Below are 18932 nucleotides of genomic sequence, written 5' to 3' on the forward strand. Positions count from 1 at the left end.
TGATTTGGATAAACGATGCTCTATTGTATGTTAAAATAAACTCAGAAAAAAATGAGATATGAAATAATTTTAATCCAATGACGGGAATTCAAGTGTTGATCAGTCAGCTGTGATTCAACACAGAAAACTAGGTTTAGTACCAACAGATATCACTAGCAAAAGCAAAAACAGAGTAAAAAAAATACAATTTATTTTTACATATTGAATTTGATTATTATTACCATTTTGCAAAATGAGAACAGCAAAATTGGCAATTGTGCAACCAAAGCAAATATCATTAAAACAAGATGATTGCAAGATAAAGATAATTTTTAATGCTTATTCCATCCATTTATTTATTGAAAAAAAAATTTCAAAATTAATATTAGTAACGGTAAAAATATAATTATAAAATTTATTCTTTATATCTGTTGTGTTTATATCTCCCTTTCTTATCATAAAAGAAACTTTAAAACAATAACATGTATTCCAAAATTTCTTTCTTTCTTTTACCTTTTAACATTTAACTTCAATGTGAGACAAACCATTCATATTAAAATGTAACTACAATAATACACATCTTTATTCTTAAACTATTATACTATACAATATTAGCTGTATAATAAATAATGTAAAAAATGTTCTAATAATATATGATTAAATTCATTATGATATAAAAAGAAATTTACTGTATATGCACTACCATATAAAGCTTTTATATTATTAGTTTTTAATCCAAAATGTCTGTGCTGTCCATTTTATTTGAGTTTTCAGTTATCCAAGATAATGTTGGTCCATATTACCTTGAATAATCGGGGTTCTACTGTACATATTTTCATTCATATATAATATTTCAACATATTCAACATATTTCAAATATTTCAACATATTTTCAATCATTCTTTTGTGGGTTTTGGCAAGGCCACAATGAAGCAACCGGGTAGTGAGAATGGAACCAAACATATCTGAGATAAACTAACAAAAAATTCCAGGGGTGTTGCTTGCCTGGATTGATCCCAGGTCTCCCTACCAGTAGGCCAATGCTTTAATTGTATTGGCTGTCCAATTGTAAGGAGTTGAAGTCTGATCGCTATTTTAGGTTTTGGGCATTATTTTTAGTTATAGTTATTTTCTTTTTGGGGTCTTATTTTTCAGGACAGAAACTCCTAAACCCTCAATGTGCTAAATTTAAAAAAAAAGGCAAAAGATAGTAATTTGCACCAGTGACTGATCCCATGATGCAAACAAATTTAACTAGGGCAGTGCAGAGCTACATGGAGAACCAGATAAAAGACGATACATCCATCAGTAGTGTGGAGTAGCTCCCGAAGCAACCATCATAGAAACATCTCTGGTGTTCTTAATAAGTGATCAGCATAGGAAATGTATACTTTGAGTATTTTTCTTGGTGGAATTTGAATTGATTTTTGACTTTATATACAATCAAATTAATTCAGATCAAATAATCAAAGAATTTCTTTGTTTATTTTTTGTTGACTTTGTGAATAATTGAAATATATACTCTACCTCTTGTTATAATTAATTGTTGTTGTTGTTTATATACTACTGATCAATTTAATAAATATTTATTGTGAATTTGTACTCATAAGTGTTGTTTTGGATTATCATATTTTTTTGGTTCCCATAAAGTCCAGGCCTGGTACTTAAATCAAATCCTAATTTGTGTAACCTTGCCTTTTTGCATGGCATTTACAGCTTTCTTAAAAATGGCAAATGCCTCTCTTCTTGATCTTACTTTTGTTAAAATAGGTTCTTTAGCAAAAGCCAATGGCATAACATAAAGATGTTTCTGAACAATGTTTGCCAATTGTTAAAAGAGGGATTAATCAATGTTACATGATCATCAAGGGCAAGGTTTGAGTACATGTCTATGATGGTTCTGGGAAAAATCATAATGGCATAAGAATACAGTAGCGCATAGATTATCCAAAACAATTCGGAACTGGGATTGTTCGGATAAGTGATTTTTCGGATAACTGATCATTTACGAAAAATATATTAAACACAAAACTGTACTGTATCTATTTTGCATCATATGTCTTACAAATACATATCTTATACAAAGTAGTACACTAAATGCCTACAGTTTAGGTTGGCAGGGAGGTAAAAAGTGCTGCAGCACCACAGCACTAGCAAAAATTTGAATTTGCTGACTGGAACACTTTCAGTTAACCAATGTTTCAGTTGATTGGTATTCGGATAATCGATGCTCTACCGTATATCTTCGGTGTGTGACAGATTTTCCATGCCTTCTGAAAACATTCTTTTTGACTTTACACCAAGGAAAATCTGTTTGATGAGTTTGTAATTCCAATTTAAAATTTAAAAATAGCCTGCCCCATCACATAACCCACAACCATTTTCAAACATACATAACTGCAAATTATTCTCAAATAATTACAGTACTAAATAATTTAGAATCAGTATGGGTATTCAAAGTACAGTCTTTCTAACTAAAATGGCATTTACAGCTTTCTTAAAAATGGCAAATGCTTCTCTTCTTGATCTTGCTTTTGTTAGAACAGGTTCTTTAGCAAAAGCCAATGGCATAACATAAAGATGCTTTTGAACAATGTTTACCAATTGTTAAAATCTTAACAGAGGGATTAGTCAATGTAACTTACAAAAAATGGCACAAAATAATTCACTAACAAGACAAAATGTAAATTAATAAAAACAAAATGAGAACTGTCAGTGCAGCAGTTATTTATTAACCTTACTGCTATATTAAATTGTAGTAAAGATAAGTAGAATTCACTGTTTTCTGTCATGTCATTCAGTTGCCATCATTTCCATTTTTCTCACTAGATGGCATTATTAACCTTTCTGAATTCATTCAGTCATTTGTATTTTCACTATTCATGACTTTTGTACAATTCAGCTCTTCAAAAAATGGAAAAAGATTCCACTACGAATATCCCTAAAAATTGCTAGTCTAACTTAAAATTTGAATTAAATCCAAATATAACATAATGCATCAGAAATAATTAATTTTAATAAAATAATGATCTTATTTGTCAGTTTATGTAAAGCCTAACCTTGTTTATGTTTATTTTTGGAAGTTTATTACTAGTGTCATGGCTGCATTAACATACAAGCATACCAGACCATAGACAGCCTCATCTCATTACTGAAATGAATATTTTTGTTCTATATCTTTATAATGCATCAAAAGAAACTGGGTCGAGGATGCTCAAAGTGCTTAAAATTATCCTAACTACTATACCATGAAAAAATGTCATAAATTCAAGGCTTTAAATCTATGATCATGCATAGAAATTATAAAAAAATACTTACTAAAAAGCCTATAGATACACTATATATGTTTGCTTGTAAGTGCTAGTGCATTTAGCCTGTAACAATTAAAAACAATGGAAATCAAATTAAGTATTTTCATACTGCTTCTCTACTATCTGTTCAACTCACAAATTTCTATTAGTGATTAAATATATTTATTTATAATGAAAGCACTTATATAGCCTTACTGTAAGCAAAGTTTGGCATAAACTTTGACATTTGTTTAAATCAATTATATTTTGGCTATACAACAAAGTATAACTCAGAAAAGTTATTATGGAAATATCTAAATGTCTTAGATCTGACATTTTACTGAAGACCTAAAGATAACAATTATAGGGGCACAAACGCTCAGAGATTAAAGTGAAAAAAATTTAATAAACACAAAAGGTTACTACATAAATATGAAAACCCAAACTTATGTAGTAACCTTATCCATACTTATAACCCAAAAAACCCATACTTATGTAGTAACCTTTTGTGTTTATTAAATTTTTTTCATTTTAATCTCTGAGCGTTTGTGTCCATCATTTGGTCTGATAAGCCCTCACTATTATCTGCCTCACGGTTGTGGATATTTTAATTTAATTGATAACAATTATACTTTTCTTTTGGCATTATTAATGTATATAATGAAAAAAGTTGTACTACATGTTGCTTACTGTATTTTATGGCATATATGATGCATCCCTATTACAGCACAGAATATTTACCAAAAAGCATTTAGCATGTTTAATCCATCCTGTGCCTTTGACACTTAGCACCACCAAAAAAATTTTTTTATTATATTTGGGTTAAAAAACAATAGTAAAATTAGGATGCACACCTTTATCTATCATGGAAAAAAAGAAATTTAAAAGAAGGCTTATTAAATGTTTACTGGAAGTAATTTAAGGTACCTCTGTTGTGGTTTTTATTTTATTGTTGTAATTTCCAGTTTCTACAAGAGCTTGAACTATATTAAAAGAAGTCATTTACAATTAAAATACCCAATAACCACAAATACTGGTACATGCAATTTGAAGAATTCATTAGCTTATTCACAAATTCACATAAGAGTTAGAGAAATATTTTGATCCTTCTTTTTGGACAAAGTTACATTTTATATTCCATAAAATATAATACATTAATCAATACATGACACATTTATATCATATCTGTGCTCTATACGTTTGATTCATTGCCTAAAGCTACATTTCAAAGACAATAAGTTTACAGCTCCTTCAAGCTGTATACAGAAGCAGAGATTTGGCATAACTAGCATAACATTAATCCCAAAATACCAGTGGAACTCAGAGACAGACTGTGGCAAAAGAAAACCTGTATCTCACCTGTCAAGTTATAAAAATTATAGTCGACCCCCCTATAACGCAGGTTTATATAATGCGGATTCGTATATTGCAGCGAATAAATTGCAACCGATTCGTATAAAGATGCTAAAAGAGACTTGTAAAATGCGGTAAAACGTCATCGCCAACTCGTGTTGTGACAAGATTGGTCGAATCTGGACCAATAGTGGACGAGCAGCTGAACTACTTACACGCTATGGAGAGTTTAGGCGGGTAAGTTGAGTTTACTAACGTCTGTACAGTATATAAATTAGGTACTGTAAGTCTAATACAGTACTGTAATTTTATACATTTCTTATGAAAAAAACATTTCTTATTCAACAGCCATAAAAATTATTTCTATTAATGATGTCTCCAAAGTTCAGCAAATTTTTCGCAGAAAAATAACTTATCAGAAAACACGCCTGCCGTTCGATGCGCTGCTCCACGATGAAAACAAGCTTAACCCTGCGTTAGTGCACTGAGTTTTTTTTCGGCATTAGTGCAGTGGGGCGTTTGTCCACCCTGACATTTTTTTGGGTCCATAAACCATGTAAGTAAAAATTCATAAAGATTTACTCATTCATTTGGTAAAGGCATGTGTTATTATGCATATGATTATATTCAAGTATGATTACATATTATATTAGTACATAAATCCATGAAAATAAAAAACAACATTTATCAAAACTCATTACATTAGATCTTATTATTAAACCAATAGTCAAAATCTAAATTGTTTTTTAAGCATTTTTGTCACTCTGATTCAATAGCTGACATTGTACTTTGGCACTCATTGCAAATGACAAGCAACTTGCTATGTTTGGTATTTTCTCAATGTGTTTATGAAAGTCAGCCATTTTGAATTAAAATAAACTTAAATTATTTTTATTCACATTGATTATTATATCTATATTATAAATAATAAATGTGGTCACATTATAGTTATTTGAAAAATTAAAAAAACTAAATAAATATTTGTAAAATTTAAAAAAAATGTAATTAATACTGTCGGGTGTTTGGACACCCCATTGAGAACTGTTGTTTTTCTCTTACTGGAATTTTTGCAGCATCGTAGTAATTTCTGAGCATGCTCTATACATAAAATCATGAAGCTACTGAAGAGGACACAAATATTTCTTGCGAAATCTATGAATAGTGCAACTTTTAAAACGTTGGGGGTGGCAAAACACCCCACTGCACTACCCCAGGGTTAAGCAATGGCGACGTCGAACAGTGCACACTCGGTAAGTAATCCTACAATTTTTTGTTTATAGCATAGTTTATACGGATTATTCCCAAAAAATAATACGTGTTTTGGAAATGTTGAGTAGAAAACCTTTCAAACAGCTGTAGTCCATAAACTGCATACGTGCCGGGCTGTGATTGGCTCATGTATTTAAGGATTCCTACAATGTGAAATTCTTATAAAGTAGAACGTATTTACGGCATTATAGGGGGTCAACTGTACACAACCAAATATCATATCAATCTAATATAATCAAATATAATCTGATCCATACTGGCAATTTAAACTAGTAATTATAAATAAGAAACTGCTGAATAAAAGAAACATTAACCCTAATATTTTTATTGATTATGGACTATATACATTATCATCATAAAATTTTTCAGTTAATACAGTATAATCTATGAACATGTCTAACTTTGTACTGCATTCACAATGATAAACTTATCCCATAAATGATGTCATATTCAGACTCTTGTCATATTGGTCAGTTGTTTTACAGTTATTTAATTTTCATATACCAAAATTTCATTTCAAGTAATTATATAGATCTAATTAAAAAAATTACCTTTCTCTGATTGTTTAGACGGTTTTGCAGATTTCTCTTCAGTTGGCGAAGGCTTTTTATTCTTTGGAAAATATTTTTCAAAACCTTTTGGTGGTTTCTCGCAATAGTTCCTCCACTGAGTAAGCAATGCCGAAATTGAAATATTTCCATGGTTATTATGAAGATGTTTGATGTTTTGTTGAACCTAGAAACATTAACAACATTATAAATAACAACTATAACAAGAATTAGTTATAACTAGGGCTAGAACTTCTAGGCTCTGAAAGTCTATAAATAACTTTTTATCAATTGTAATAATTTCTTATGAATCATACATCTTTTCTTAAAGATTTAAAACTGTTAGCATTAAAGTAATACCACACATTCTATATTTGCCAATCGCAGACTAATTGCCTATTTGCCCCCTTTAATTTTGCACAATATACCAGCAAGCAGTGGAAAATGGTGAAAAGTAAATATTATTCACAATTAAATCATCCACACTAGCTAGTATTGGCCAAATGTTTTCTTGGCAATCAGTGAATACTAAATGTATGGAGCCACATTTACATACATTTACATATTCTTGTGACTTTACCAAGTAGATTACATGTTTTAGCTAAACATTCTCATAAGACTATGACAAAGTTACAAATTTTTATAAGTAAACATATAAAATTGTATAAAAATTTTTAAAAAATAATACAAGAAAAACTACAATTATATCTGATATTTTCCAATTATTTCTGACAACTCTCATGAGACTCAATCGTGAAATACAGATATCCTAGTGTAACTCTAAACACATTATACATTAACAATAAAAACAATTAAAGTTAAATATTTTTCATAAAAATTAATTTACCCGTTATTTCCTCTGAAGACACTCATGTACAATGTAATTTAATCTTTAAGAAAATATATTACTTATAATAAGTTCTTGTGAATCATACAAAGTGATGATAAAAAGTTATTTACATTATAGACATCTTCTAAAAGTTATATATAAATAGTTATAAAAACATCCAGATAGTCAAGCAGTTAAGGTGGCAGCCTATTTCTGGGGATCCAAGATTGAAACTGGATAGGTCAAAACTCAAATTTTTTTCAGAGGTTGCCTGTCTGGACACGGCCAGCCCATCCCTCATCACAGGCTATGCACCTGGCCAAAACTATAATGGGCTCACTAAAAAGACTCTCTTAATGTCCATAGAGCAGAGAGTTAAAAAAGACAAAATCATAAGTTACAATTTTTATAATTATATAATTTTTAGTGTGTAGATGTTCTAACTCTACTCCTAATCTAATTCTTTAGTATGTTTAAGTTATGTTATTGTTAAGTTATGGCAATGCAACACTTGGGCGATCTGCTTAGGGGATGCCACAACTGAATGCCCAGTGTTCAATGAACAAAACCACTTGGCCACTGGTGGTGGGCCTAGTATGTTTAAAATAAATTAAACTTCACTCTGACACCGGGGATGAAATACTAAATATGGAACCTGTTACCTGTGTAATTTTGCGTGAAAAAATCTTCCTTTCACAAATGTTTTTGAGCTGCCCAGATAGCTCTTCCTCAGGTATAGAAAAAATTAGACAAAGGCCAATACTGACCAGGATGAACGTACACGCCTCCCAGTCACCTTTAACCCATATGTTAAAGCGATATACGCTGAGATCACCGGAAAACAACAATTACAAATAGCCTATAGAAGATGCCCAACAATCTATGACATCCTAAGAAATGGAAAAGGCAGTCCAGTTCGTAGCAGGCTTCCTAGTGTGTACTCTATCCCGCTGAAAGATAACAGATGTAACGAGAGCCTTGTCTATATCGGCTCAACCAAGCGATCTTAAACACCAGAATACAAGAGCATCAAGCAGACCTTCGGCATGGGCAGTACACCATAGCCCTAACCACCTTTGCATCCGATCTCGATATAGAACCGGAGTTCGACAAAGCTGATATCATCGACACTATGCCCCACCTGGAACATCTAAAATGGCGAGAAGCTATATCCATCTGCAAGGCTAACCACCTGACCACATGTATAAATCGGAAAGATGAGATTAATCTTTCTATAGCGTGGCAGGCACTCATAAACAACGATCTATAAATATCAACATCAGCGCACGAATGCGCATGACCGTCCTAATGATCGTTCGTTATACGAGTTTCATATTTTTTGTTTAAACATCAGCGTTCTATTTTTAGATTAGTTTTTTATTTAAATATCTACGTTCCATTTTTCGAAGTGTTCCGTCGGAATTTTTTCTATACCTGAGGAAGAGCTATCTGGACAGCTCAAAAACGTTTGTGAAAGGAAGATTTTTTCACGCAAAATTACACCGATAACAGGTTCCGTATTTAGTATGTTTAAAATGCAAACACAAATTAAAATGTAAGTAGTATAGATTTTTTTTTTAATTTTATAGAAAATATTTAACTTGGTTTGGTATAATTATTAATATATCTGGTGAATAGAAATCACTGAACAAACACAAGAAGAAGTGATGTAAAATAACGAATACCGATTGGTCTTCCTTTGTCTTCAGGCAACAATTCGAAACTTTTCGGTGTGTGGGAGATGTCGACATTGACATTCAACCCAGTATATACTGATCGGATAGTATTCCCCCAAACTTTGAAACTCTCCCTTGTAATTCCAGCCTTTTATATTTCTGATAGAAATAATTCTTTTATGTTTTCTTCTGAAAAAGCAGATTTATGCTGATATCTGCTATTAAAGATCTTTTGAAGAAGTGGGAGGATGTCAGAACAACGGTCTTAAAATGGCATCCAAACCAGGTTGAGGTTAATAGGCCTAGGGATCTCTACAATTACAATGCGGTTAATTACTTCTGAAAATTCACAAAGAAGACAGAAAAGCAATCGACATTGGAGAGATTCTTTAACCCCCATAAGTGGAAAAACCATGACAAATAAAAATGCAAGACCGTGTATATATGTATTTTTATTATTACATATGAATAAACGTAGTAAGAAAGTATATATTTTTTAATTTTTGGGAGTCTCCAAAACGAATTAATCAAATTCCCATAGAAACCTATGGTAAATCGATAATCAGTTAACAAACAATTCGGATAGCAAACAAACTCTTGGAACAAATTATGTTTGTTAACCGATCACCCACTGTATATGTATTTTCACTATTACATATAAATAAATGTAGTAAAAAAGTATATATTTTTTATTTTTTGGAGTCTCTGGAATGAATTAAATTAATCAAATTCCCATAAAAACCTATGGTAAATCGATAACCAGGTAATGAACAATTTGGATAACGAACAAAGTCTTGGAACAGATTATGTTCATTAACCGATCACCCACTGTATTTAGTAATTAATTAAATATAATTGCAGAAAAGTAGCCAATGTAATCCAGTGATTGTTTGGCTTTACAAATTTATCAGATTTTGTGATGTTTGTTTATGTATAGTAAATATTATGAAATGATCTCTAGAATGTTTTGTTATTGTCTTTAATTAATTTAATGTTTATACAGTACTTATAAGTTAGTGCATCTTCTGTATATAATAAAGATGAAAAGATAAAAGATATATATGATTAATTATATATGTCAACTGAATACATAATTGCACAGCACACCAGGATGAATATAAAATATGTCTCACATCACCCATTAACTGACATGAATATGATTAGCACTTGAGCAACAAATGTTTTCTTTTTGTAACCCCTTCTTGGCTCTTCTTCAGGTTTTCTTATAATTCAAAATGAGCTGGATCTTAAAATTTGAACAAAGTGCTAATCGTGTTCACACCAGTTAATGGTTGATGTGAGTCATCTATACCAGTGTTCCGCAACCTTTTTCTACTCGCGGCACACCTATGACTCGAAATGGCTCAACACGGCACACCAAAATGTTATTCCCCTCAAAAACGTATGATATGATACTATTAGTGGAATTTCGTAATGCCATAAACCTATTATTAATATTATTTTGTGAGTTATACTCGGTTGACACCGATGGCTGTGTACTATGCCGAACCAGAGTCAAGCATAGTAACCAAAACAAGACAAAAATTAAATAAGTGTATCAGTGTGTGTCTGTATTCAGGAATTTCCTAATAATATGACATGCATTCGAAATACTTGCCTTCTGTAGTGTGATGTGTGTTTCTATTCAATGTTAATGTTCCCAGGCTTTTGTGTAGCGTGTCTGGTATGACACCTTTAGAGGAGAGAACGACAAGTACAATAAGCACTCTATCCATCCTCCATAGATGCTTTAGTTCCTGGGCGAGTTCTGTGTACTTGCTGACTTTTTCACTGCATATGTTTTATACAGTGTTTGGAACAGATATGTCTATAATGTATATGATTTTATTGTGTTTGTCAATGAGTGTGATGTCTTGTCTGTTGTGATAAATTGTNATCCAATAAGCATTAAAATATATTATACTGATGAACAACACACAGTTTGTAGGAGACCCTAGTATGCATCCCTTAGGCTTTGGCAACATAATTTTATTTTCCTTTTTACTGTCTCATGGCATTGTGCAACCCTAATCTAGCTGATACTCATAAACCAACAATATTCAAACTAAACTCACTCAGTGAAAAGATGTGAATAAACTATGTTATTAGTTTGCATATAATTAGCATATATTTTAATACTTAGTGTTACTGATGATTATGAACTGTGTTGATACTCAGCAGCCTAAAAACCTGCAACATTTGTACGAAAAAATGCATGTGGCTCACATCTAAAAAAGGTTGCTTATTACTGATAAATATTGAAGGTACATTGAATTAGAATTAGTACAGCATTGGAGCTGACAACCCTGCCATCTTTGACCTAATGTACCAAGTCAACTGTCATACAGGCAATAGATAAACAAAAAGACCACAGTAATTTTTAGTGCAGCCAGACTATAGGAGCTAAATGTATGGACCACTCCATTTCAGAGATTGTGTAGACTCTGGTCTTCCCACATGCAACAGTGTCTCAAGTATACTGCACAGAAAGATACCCATTGCAAGACAAAACTGTCTTGGCCCAACAACCAGTATAGTTGCAGGCTTGTGTGCATTATAACTATCCATGTGACAGGAACAACATGACAAATCACAACCTATCTCAATACTTAACACAAAGACAAGTGTGCCAACAAATTAGTGCAATGATTAACTCATTGCAATGAGCTATAGGAGCCATTTACCCACAAGAGAGTCACTTCCAACTATGACCCACAAGGCACAATGCTTTGCCTGGGTAACAGTATACCAAAATTGGACTGTCAAAGACTGGAAATGAGTTGCCTGATTCAAAATTTGTGGTTAAAGTTAATGGAAGACTTATAGTCCAACCCAAACACCACAAAACTATAAAATCATTGTGGGTAGTTCAGTCAGCTGGTGTGGAAGTGTCAGTCTGGAGATGTTTTCAAGGTATAATACAGGACCCCTGCTCCAACTGACAACATTCCTCAATGGTGAGTGATACAGGTTAATATGCACCACTTTATGAACATTGTGTATACAGGCAACACAGAGTACTTTCAGCAGAACAATGCACCACCAAGTCATTTCCAGTTACCTCAACACGGCGAGAACACCAGAGAGCCATCTGTGAGGCCAAGAACACGTCTTGCAATCTGAACTCCACCAAACACATTTGGGACGAAGCGTAACATATTCAAGCTTGCAACTCCGCAACATCTTCCATAGGAATTTAGGCCTGTAGGACACTCAAAGACCGCTGCAAAACATCAATTCACAACACTACTGGCAGGTGGCGGAGTCGATGCCAAGGAATGCAACTGCCTGCAATCCACACAAGAGGTCCAACACAATATTAGACGAAAATCCTAATTCAATGTTCCTTCAGTGTATTATATACAGTATTCACAATTCAATATTAATGCCAACTCATCTATGATTCAACAAAATCATTTCAACAAAACTATTTTCGTCTTCTTCAGGTTAAAAAAACAGTTAATATCCTTCAAATTCAAATTACAGCAACGGCAAACCAGCATTGGAATAAAATCGAAATAGAACTAAAACAGAGAATTTAAAACATGCGCGCTTGGTGCTGACGCACATGAGCAATAGATTATGTTGGTTATTAACGCCTAGACGATAATTTTCTCAACTTGCTTATCTAATATCCGGCGTGAAGTCCAATAATAATTTTTCAAAGTTCACTCAACTTGAGCAGCAGTAATTCTTTCTGTGGCAATCCAATAAGCATTAAAATATATTATACTGATGAACAACACACAGTTTGTAGGAGACCCTAGTATGCATCCCTTAGGCTTTGGCAACATAATTTTATTTTCCTTTTTACTGTCTCATGGCATTGTGCAACCCTAATCTAGCTGATACTCATAAACAACAATATTCAAACTAAACTCACTCAGTGAAAAGATGTGAATAAACTATGTTATTAGTTTGCATATAATTAGCATATATTTTAATACTTAGTGTTACTGATGATTATGAACTGTGTTGATACTCAGCAGCCTAAAAACCTGCAACATTTGTACGAAAAAATGCATGTGGCTCACATCTAAAAAAGGTTGCTTATTACTGATAAATATTGAAGGTACATTGAATTAGAATTAGTACAGCATTGGAGCTGACAACCCTGCCATCTTTGACCTAATGTACCAAGTCAACTGTCATACAGGCAATAGATAAACAAAAAGACCACAGTAATTTTTAGTGCAGCCAGACTATAGGAGCTAAATGTATGGACCACTCCATTTCAGAGATTGTGTAGACTCTGGTCTTCCCACATGCAACAGTGTCTCAAGTATACTGCGCAGAAAGATACCCATTGTAAGACAAAACTGTCTTGGCCCAACAACCAGTATAGTTGCAGGCTTGTGTGCATTATAACTATCCATGTGACAGGAACAACATGACAAATCACAACCTATCTCAATACTTAACACAAAGACAAGAGTGCCAACAAATTAGTGCAATGATTAACTCATTGCAATGAGCTATAGGAGCCATTTACCCACAAGAGAGTCACTTCCAACTATGACCCATTAGGCACAATGCTTTGCCTGGGTAACAGTATACCAAAATTGAACTGTCAAAGACTGGAAATGAGTTGCCTGATTCAAAATTTGTGGTTAAAGTTAATGGAAGACTTATAGTCCAACCCAAACACCACAAAACTATAAAATCATTGTGGGTAGTTCAGTCAGCTGGTGGGGAAGTGTCAGTCTGGAGATGTTTTCAAGGTATAATACAGGACCCCTGCTCCAACTGACAACATTCCTCAATGGTGAGTGATACAGGTTAATATGCACCACTTTATAAACATTGTGTATACAGGCAACACAGAGTACTTTCAGCAGAACAATGCACCACCAAGTCATTTCCAGTTACCTCAACACGGCGAGAACACCAGAGAGCCATCTGTGAGGCCAAGAACACGTCTTGCAATCTGAACTCCACCAAACACATTTGGGACGAAGTGTAACATATTCAAGCTTGCAACTCCGCAACATCTTCCATAGGAATTTAGGCCTGTAGGACACTCAAAGACCGCTGCAAAACATCAATTCACAACACTACTGGCAGGTGGCGGAGTCGATGCCAAGGAATGCAACTGCCTGCAATCCACACAAGAGGTCCAACACAATATTAGACGAAAATCCTAATTCAATGTTCCTTCAGTGTATTATATACAGTATTCACAATTCAATATTAATGCCAACTCATCTATGATTCAACAAAATCAAAATGAACTAATTAAAAGAAAGCATCATCAATAAAAGTAGTTGTTTATGCTTATTTTAAGTATGAAATAAGTATAAACAACTCGAATTGTAAGTAAATAGATACCTTTTCCTTATCTTCCAACGATATATAATTTAATTTAGAACATTTTATTTAATCAAACATTAAAATTTCGTATGTTTAATGTAAATGCAAACAGTGAAGTGGTGCATTTACTTCATTTTTATGAAGATAACGAATTTATAAAAGTAATTACCTGAAAATTAATAGAAATTTAATAAAAATATTAAACAATAATTTATTATATCGAAAGACTCCAAAACGAACTGGATCTATGGAAATTGAAGACTTTTCTCGGATCCACGACACGAAATTGATCATTTATGCTAAATCGCGGAAATATTTACCTGAGAATACTTAAAATTTGATTGAAGAAGAACTTTAAATAAAGTTCTTTCGAGTTTTCTAGTATTTATGACGAATCTGTAAGCCATAACTTTCGTTAACGTTCGACAGGCTTATCCTATAATGATGTAAGAAAAGCACATTTCGAGTAATCAATCTCAAGTTACCAACTTTAATTTCGTAATTATTTTTCATAAACTATATAAATTAAACTTAACTTATCGCATATTTATTTTTTATTATTCGAAAATTAATTTTAAATATTAAAAACGTTCAAAATTTTCATATTTTAATAATAAGAAAGTTAAATGCGTTGCATCGATGGTGAGATAAACGACGTTCAAACTGTTTGTTTGATTGGCTGATATAGAGACCGCAACCAATCCTAACTTCGCATTCTATATAAACTTANCTTATCGCATATTTATTTTTTATTATTCGAAAATTAATTTTAAATATTAAAAACATTCAAAATTTTCATATTTTAATAATAAGAAAGTTAAATACGTTGCATCGATGGTGAGATAAACGAGGTTCAAACTGTTTGTTTGATTGGCTGATATAGAGACCGCAACCAATCCTAACTTCGCATTCTATATAAACTTAAAAGATCATCTTGATATTGCGTTTTAATATAATTTTCCACTGTAAACCTAATATAACCCTGTAATGATTAGATTAATTAATATTAATCAAATATATTATAAGAACAAAATTTAACAAATTTTGTTAGTTTTTTTCCTCTATTGGGAGTGTCTCCACAGTCGTCGACTCAACTAGAGACCTCCCGGAAGGCATTATTTCCGCGCGTACTAGTCAATTACTAATACTATCCACTGAATTTTCACTTTCTACAGGCCGAATTAGCCGGTGTAGCTGATGCCCAACTTGTTATAACCAATAACCAATAGAGGTATGCTCCGGCCAAAAGTTCGGCGGTAGCGTTACGTAGCAGAAATAATTCATAGATTTTCTTATATATATAGCACTTTTAGCTCTGTGGGCGTTAAGACGGCTTTTATCAGCAAGCCAGACCAACATTGGGGCGTCGGATGATGAGGAACCGAACCCGACATAACTGGATGGATCATTGTGGCCGGATGGCCGAGCGGTCAAGGTGGCAGCCTTCCGCTCTGGGGGACCCGGGCTCGAATCCGAACGGGTCGAAAAATCCCCAGGAATTTTTCGGGGGTGGTCCGCTCGGATATGTCGGGCCCGTCCCTCACCACCCGGCAGCCCCATTGTGGGCCTGGCCGAACCCATAATGGGCTTGAAAAAAGAGGCCCTCTTAGTGCCCACAGGGCGGAAAGAGTTTTAAAAAAAAACCGGATGGATCACGCCCCGATAAAATTCCCGGGATTTTTCGACTCGTCCGGATTCGATCCCGGATCCCCAACTTAACCGTACTAAATTTTTGTTAGAAAACCTGGCTGCTTTCATTGTGAACATGGCAGAAACACATGATGGATATAAAAACAAAGATTCTCTAAAGAGACGATAGAAATTCATTTTTCATAATTTTTTAATGTTTTTTAAAAAAAAGTAAAGATAAAAGTATGTATAACTTTGTTATACAAGTATTAAATAATAAGCAATACTTTTATCATTTAAAAAATACATTTCTTCAGTACTTGTAAGAAATTGCTTGTTATAAATACTACATACTGTACAAGAATTAAATCAAGTATGCGGCAGGGGGCGCGCACACTAATTTAAATTTAAATAGCCGCGTTTTTATATTAATCCGCCAGGCGGCTACCGAAAATTAAACTTTCTGAACGGATGCGAACTCGTTTATTTCAAGATGGAGAAGCGTCACGAAGCAGAAGTTTTATTTAGTGAAATTTACGAAAAAGCGAAAAAACTCGGCTTGAATCACGAACAAGTGGAAAATTTACCTTCGGTGAAGATGTTAATAGGCGACGAGGGTCGGACGTTTATCGCTCGTCTGTGTGTCTGTCTGTTGACCTGTTTAATGGCGATGACGATTCATTATGAGTTGTACACTCGAGAAGGACTTAGTCGCGTCTGGTTCTATTGGGAAAACATCGAAATCCATGAAGAAATGTGCACCGTGGACATGCCCCCGTTCATTCAGAACGTTTTCATGCCTCCGGTCGATTGTTCTCATTGCGAAAATTTGACTCACGTTCCTAGAATTTCCGACGTTTCGCCGATCTTATTCGAAAAGATGTATGAATATTGCGCATTTCGATATTCATTAGTTACGATGCGGCGGGCTACTGTTTTAGAACCGTGTTTTTGGCATATACGGGGAGGACCAAAAGTCAGTTAACCGCAGTAAAGACTAAATTGCCGTTATTATTCGCGGGGCTTTAACGAATTCTGTTTACGAGTCGACTTATCCGGATGTGCAAAACGTAATCAACTGACTTTTGGGTCGCCCCACATATAAAGGAAAGGTCCTTCGAGAGGTTACAAAATATTATCATCGATCGAATTTCGGAATAATTCTTCCGGAAATGTTTATACGTAAGCATTTCCGTAAGCCGTGTTTGTTCTTTTGTATTGTTTTAACAGCTTGCCTCTCCAAATACCGATTTTAAATGGTGCAACATTAAAGTTTCCTTTGTCGTGTTAGGTATGCCTACTCGGGAACACCCGTCATCGTTACGGACGCGACAGAAAATTGGACGGCCATGGAGGTGTTTAGTTACGATTTCTTTAAGGACGTCTACAAGAAAGACAGCCCCGCTCTGAGCAATTTTAAGGTCGATTGCCAGTTCTTTCCCTACAACACGCAATTTAAAAACCTGAGCCAGGTTTTCCACATGCCTTACGAAAAAGCCGTTCTATTCGAGGGTCGAGAGCCGTGGTACGTCGGCTGGTAAGTAAGTGGCGCGCGAAATTTGCTTAGAAAATGGCGATTTCATCGTACACTTGTAGGGGCAACTGCGATCCGAACGTGGCCAATTTGTTAAGAAAACACTACACTAGACCGTATTTTATACCTGAACATTCGGAAACGTCCAAAATGGATTGGATTTTTATGGGCACTCCGGGTTATGGTGCTAATCTTCACGTGAGCGATCGTAAAATTTCAGGTAAATTGATTTTGATCAAAGCCTATTGTTAAATGCCGTTTATTATCTGTGACAGATCGACAAAGTGAATTATCCTTCGTGGCAAGCTCAGATCAGAGGAAGGAAAAGATGGACGTTGGAGCCGATTCCCGAATGCTATTCTTCGTGCAAGACGTTAGAAGCGGTGGTGGAAACAGGCGATATCAGTAAGAAATTGCAAATTTATAATCAAAAACCAACAAAAGAAAGCAATTGAAATCGTTTAATTGGAATTTTCAGTTGCCGTGGACACTAATTTGTGGTATCACAAAACGTTGGTCATCGACGACGAAATGAGCATCGCCATTGGCTCCGAATTCGATTAAGCGGCGAGTGAAACTTCGAAAGCCTGGAATAAATTTTAATTCACTGAAGTGAAAACTGTTTGTTGATGAATTCGGCGAGGAAACAATAAAAAAAAGAGCATTAACTTTGAAAAATCTTCAGTTTTTCTCTTGATTTTGAGCTCGTTTTTCGAAGTTTTGCACGGAAAGTTCAATTTTCGGTAGCCGCCTGGAGGATTAATATAGAAACACGGTGTTATTTACAGTTGACCCCCCTATAACGCGGTAGATACGTTCCTCTTTTTAAGAAATTCATGTTCTACGAATCCTTAAATACATGAGCCAATCACAGCCCGGCACGTGACTACGGCTGTTTGAAAGGTTTTCTTCCATAAAATTAATCGATTCTAGACTAATTTGACTCAACATTTCCAAAATACGTATAATTTTTTGGGAATAATCCGTATAAACTATGCTATAAACAAAAAATTGTAGGATTACTTACCGAGTGTGCACCGTTCGACGACGCCATTGCTTAAGCTTGTTTTCGTCGTGGAGCGGCGCATCGAACGGCAGGTACAGTACGTGTTTCCTGATAAATTATTTTTCTGCGAAAAATTTGCTGAACTTTGGAGACATCATTAATGTAAATACAGTAGAGCGTCGTTTACTCGAATCAATTGGGGACTGGGGTTGTTCGGATAATTTATTTTTCGGATAACTGATTATGTACGAAAAATATATTAACCTATCCCGTGTTGAAATTTTTCTCCGTTGCGTGTCGCTTCGCGTTGAATTTTCGTCGATGTTAAGCCTAACGTAAACTTTTTAAAATAATAATCGTGGCTATTGTATCGTTAAAAATGATTTCTTTATGTTTTACAAACGAAATAAATACATTGAAAAATATAAAAACAAATAAAAATTATACTTTAGGCCGACTGGAATTCTTTCGGATAACCGACTTTCGGATAAACGACGCTCTACTGTATT

At 34.0% G+C, this 18932-nt stretch overlaps 2 protein-coding genes across 3 annotated transcripts in view; one reads left to right on the forward strand and one right to left on the reverse strand.

Annotated features, from left to right (window-relative positions):
* The window catches only part of LOC111624662 (AFG3-like protein 2), a 43968-nt gene extending 28870 nt beyond the window's left edge, over positions 1–15098 (reverse strand). Inside the window, exons 1-3 of one of the 2 annotated variants that reach the window (XM_023367567.1) lie at positions 15080–15098; positions 14575–14690; positions 6443–6626 (exon numbers count right to left, since the gene is read on the reverse strand). In XM_023367567.1, the coding sequence (XP_023223335.1) occupies positions 6443–6626; positions 14575–14661 (271 nt within the window). In that variant the 5' untranslated portion in view covers positions 14662–14690; positions 15080–15098. Of the gene's footprint in view, positions 1–6442; positions 6627–14574; positions 14749–15079 lie in introns of those variants that run through there. The other variant, XM_023367566.1, reaches the window with a different exon arrangement.
* A 1308-nt stretch (positions 15099–16406) lies between these two features.
* On the forward strand, positions 16407–18070 carry LOC111624676. The gene is made up of 5 exons (XM_023367586.1): positions 16407–16765; positions 17175–17420; positions 17480–17615; positions 17693–17822; positions 17896–18070. Exons 1-5 carry the CDS (start codon positions 16482–16484, stop codon positions 17979–17981), a joined length of 882 nt encoding a protein of 293 aa, XP_023223354.1. The 5' UTR covers positions 16407–16481; the 3' UTR covers positions 17982–18070.
* The last annotated feature ends 862 nt before the right edge of the window (positions 18071–18932 follow it).

Source organism: Centruroides sculpturatus, unplaced genomic scaffold, assembly GCF_000671375.1.
Source record: "Centruroides sculpturatus isolate CEXI.00-Female unplaced genomic scaffold, Cexi_2.0 scaffold263, whole genome shotgun sequence".
Lineage (NCBI taxonomy): Eukaryota > Metazoa > Arthropoda > Arachnida > Scorpiones > Buthidae > Centruroides > Centruroides sculpturatus.

Excerpts from the sequence above, each read along its gene's own strand:
- LOC111624676 (XM_023367586.1), top strand. The coding sequence starts at position 16,482 with ATGTTAATAGGCGACGAGGGTCGGACGTTTATCGCTCGTCTGTGTGTC. Across the intron at positions 17,616-17,692 it reads GTTATGGTGCTAATCTTCAC|ATCGACAAAGTGAATTATCC; the intron begins GTGAGCGATCGT and ends TATCTGTGACAG. Across the intron at positions 17,823-17,895 it reads GGTGGAAACAGGCGATATCA|TTGCCGTGGACACTAATTTG; the intron begins GTAAGAAATTGC and ends TGGAATTTTCAG.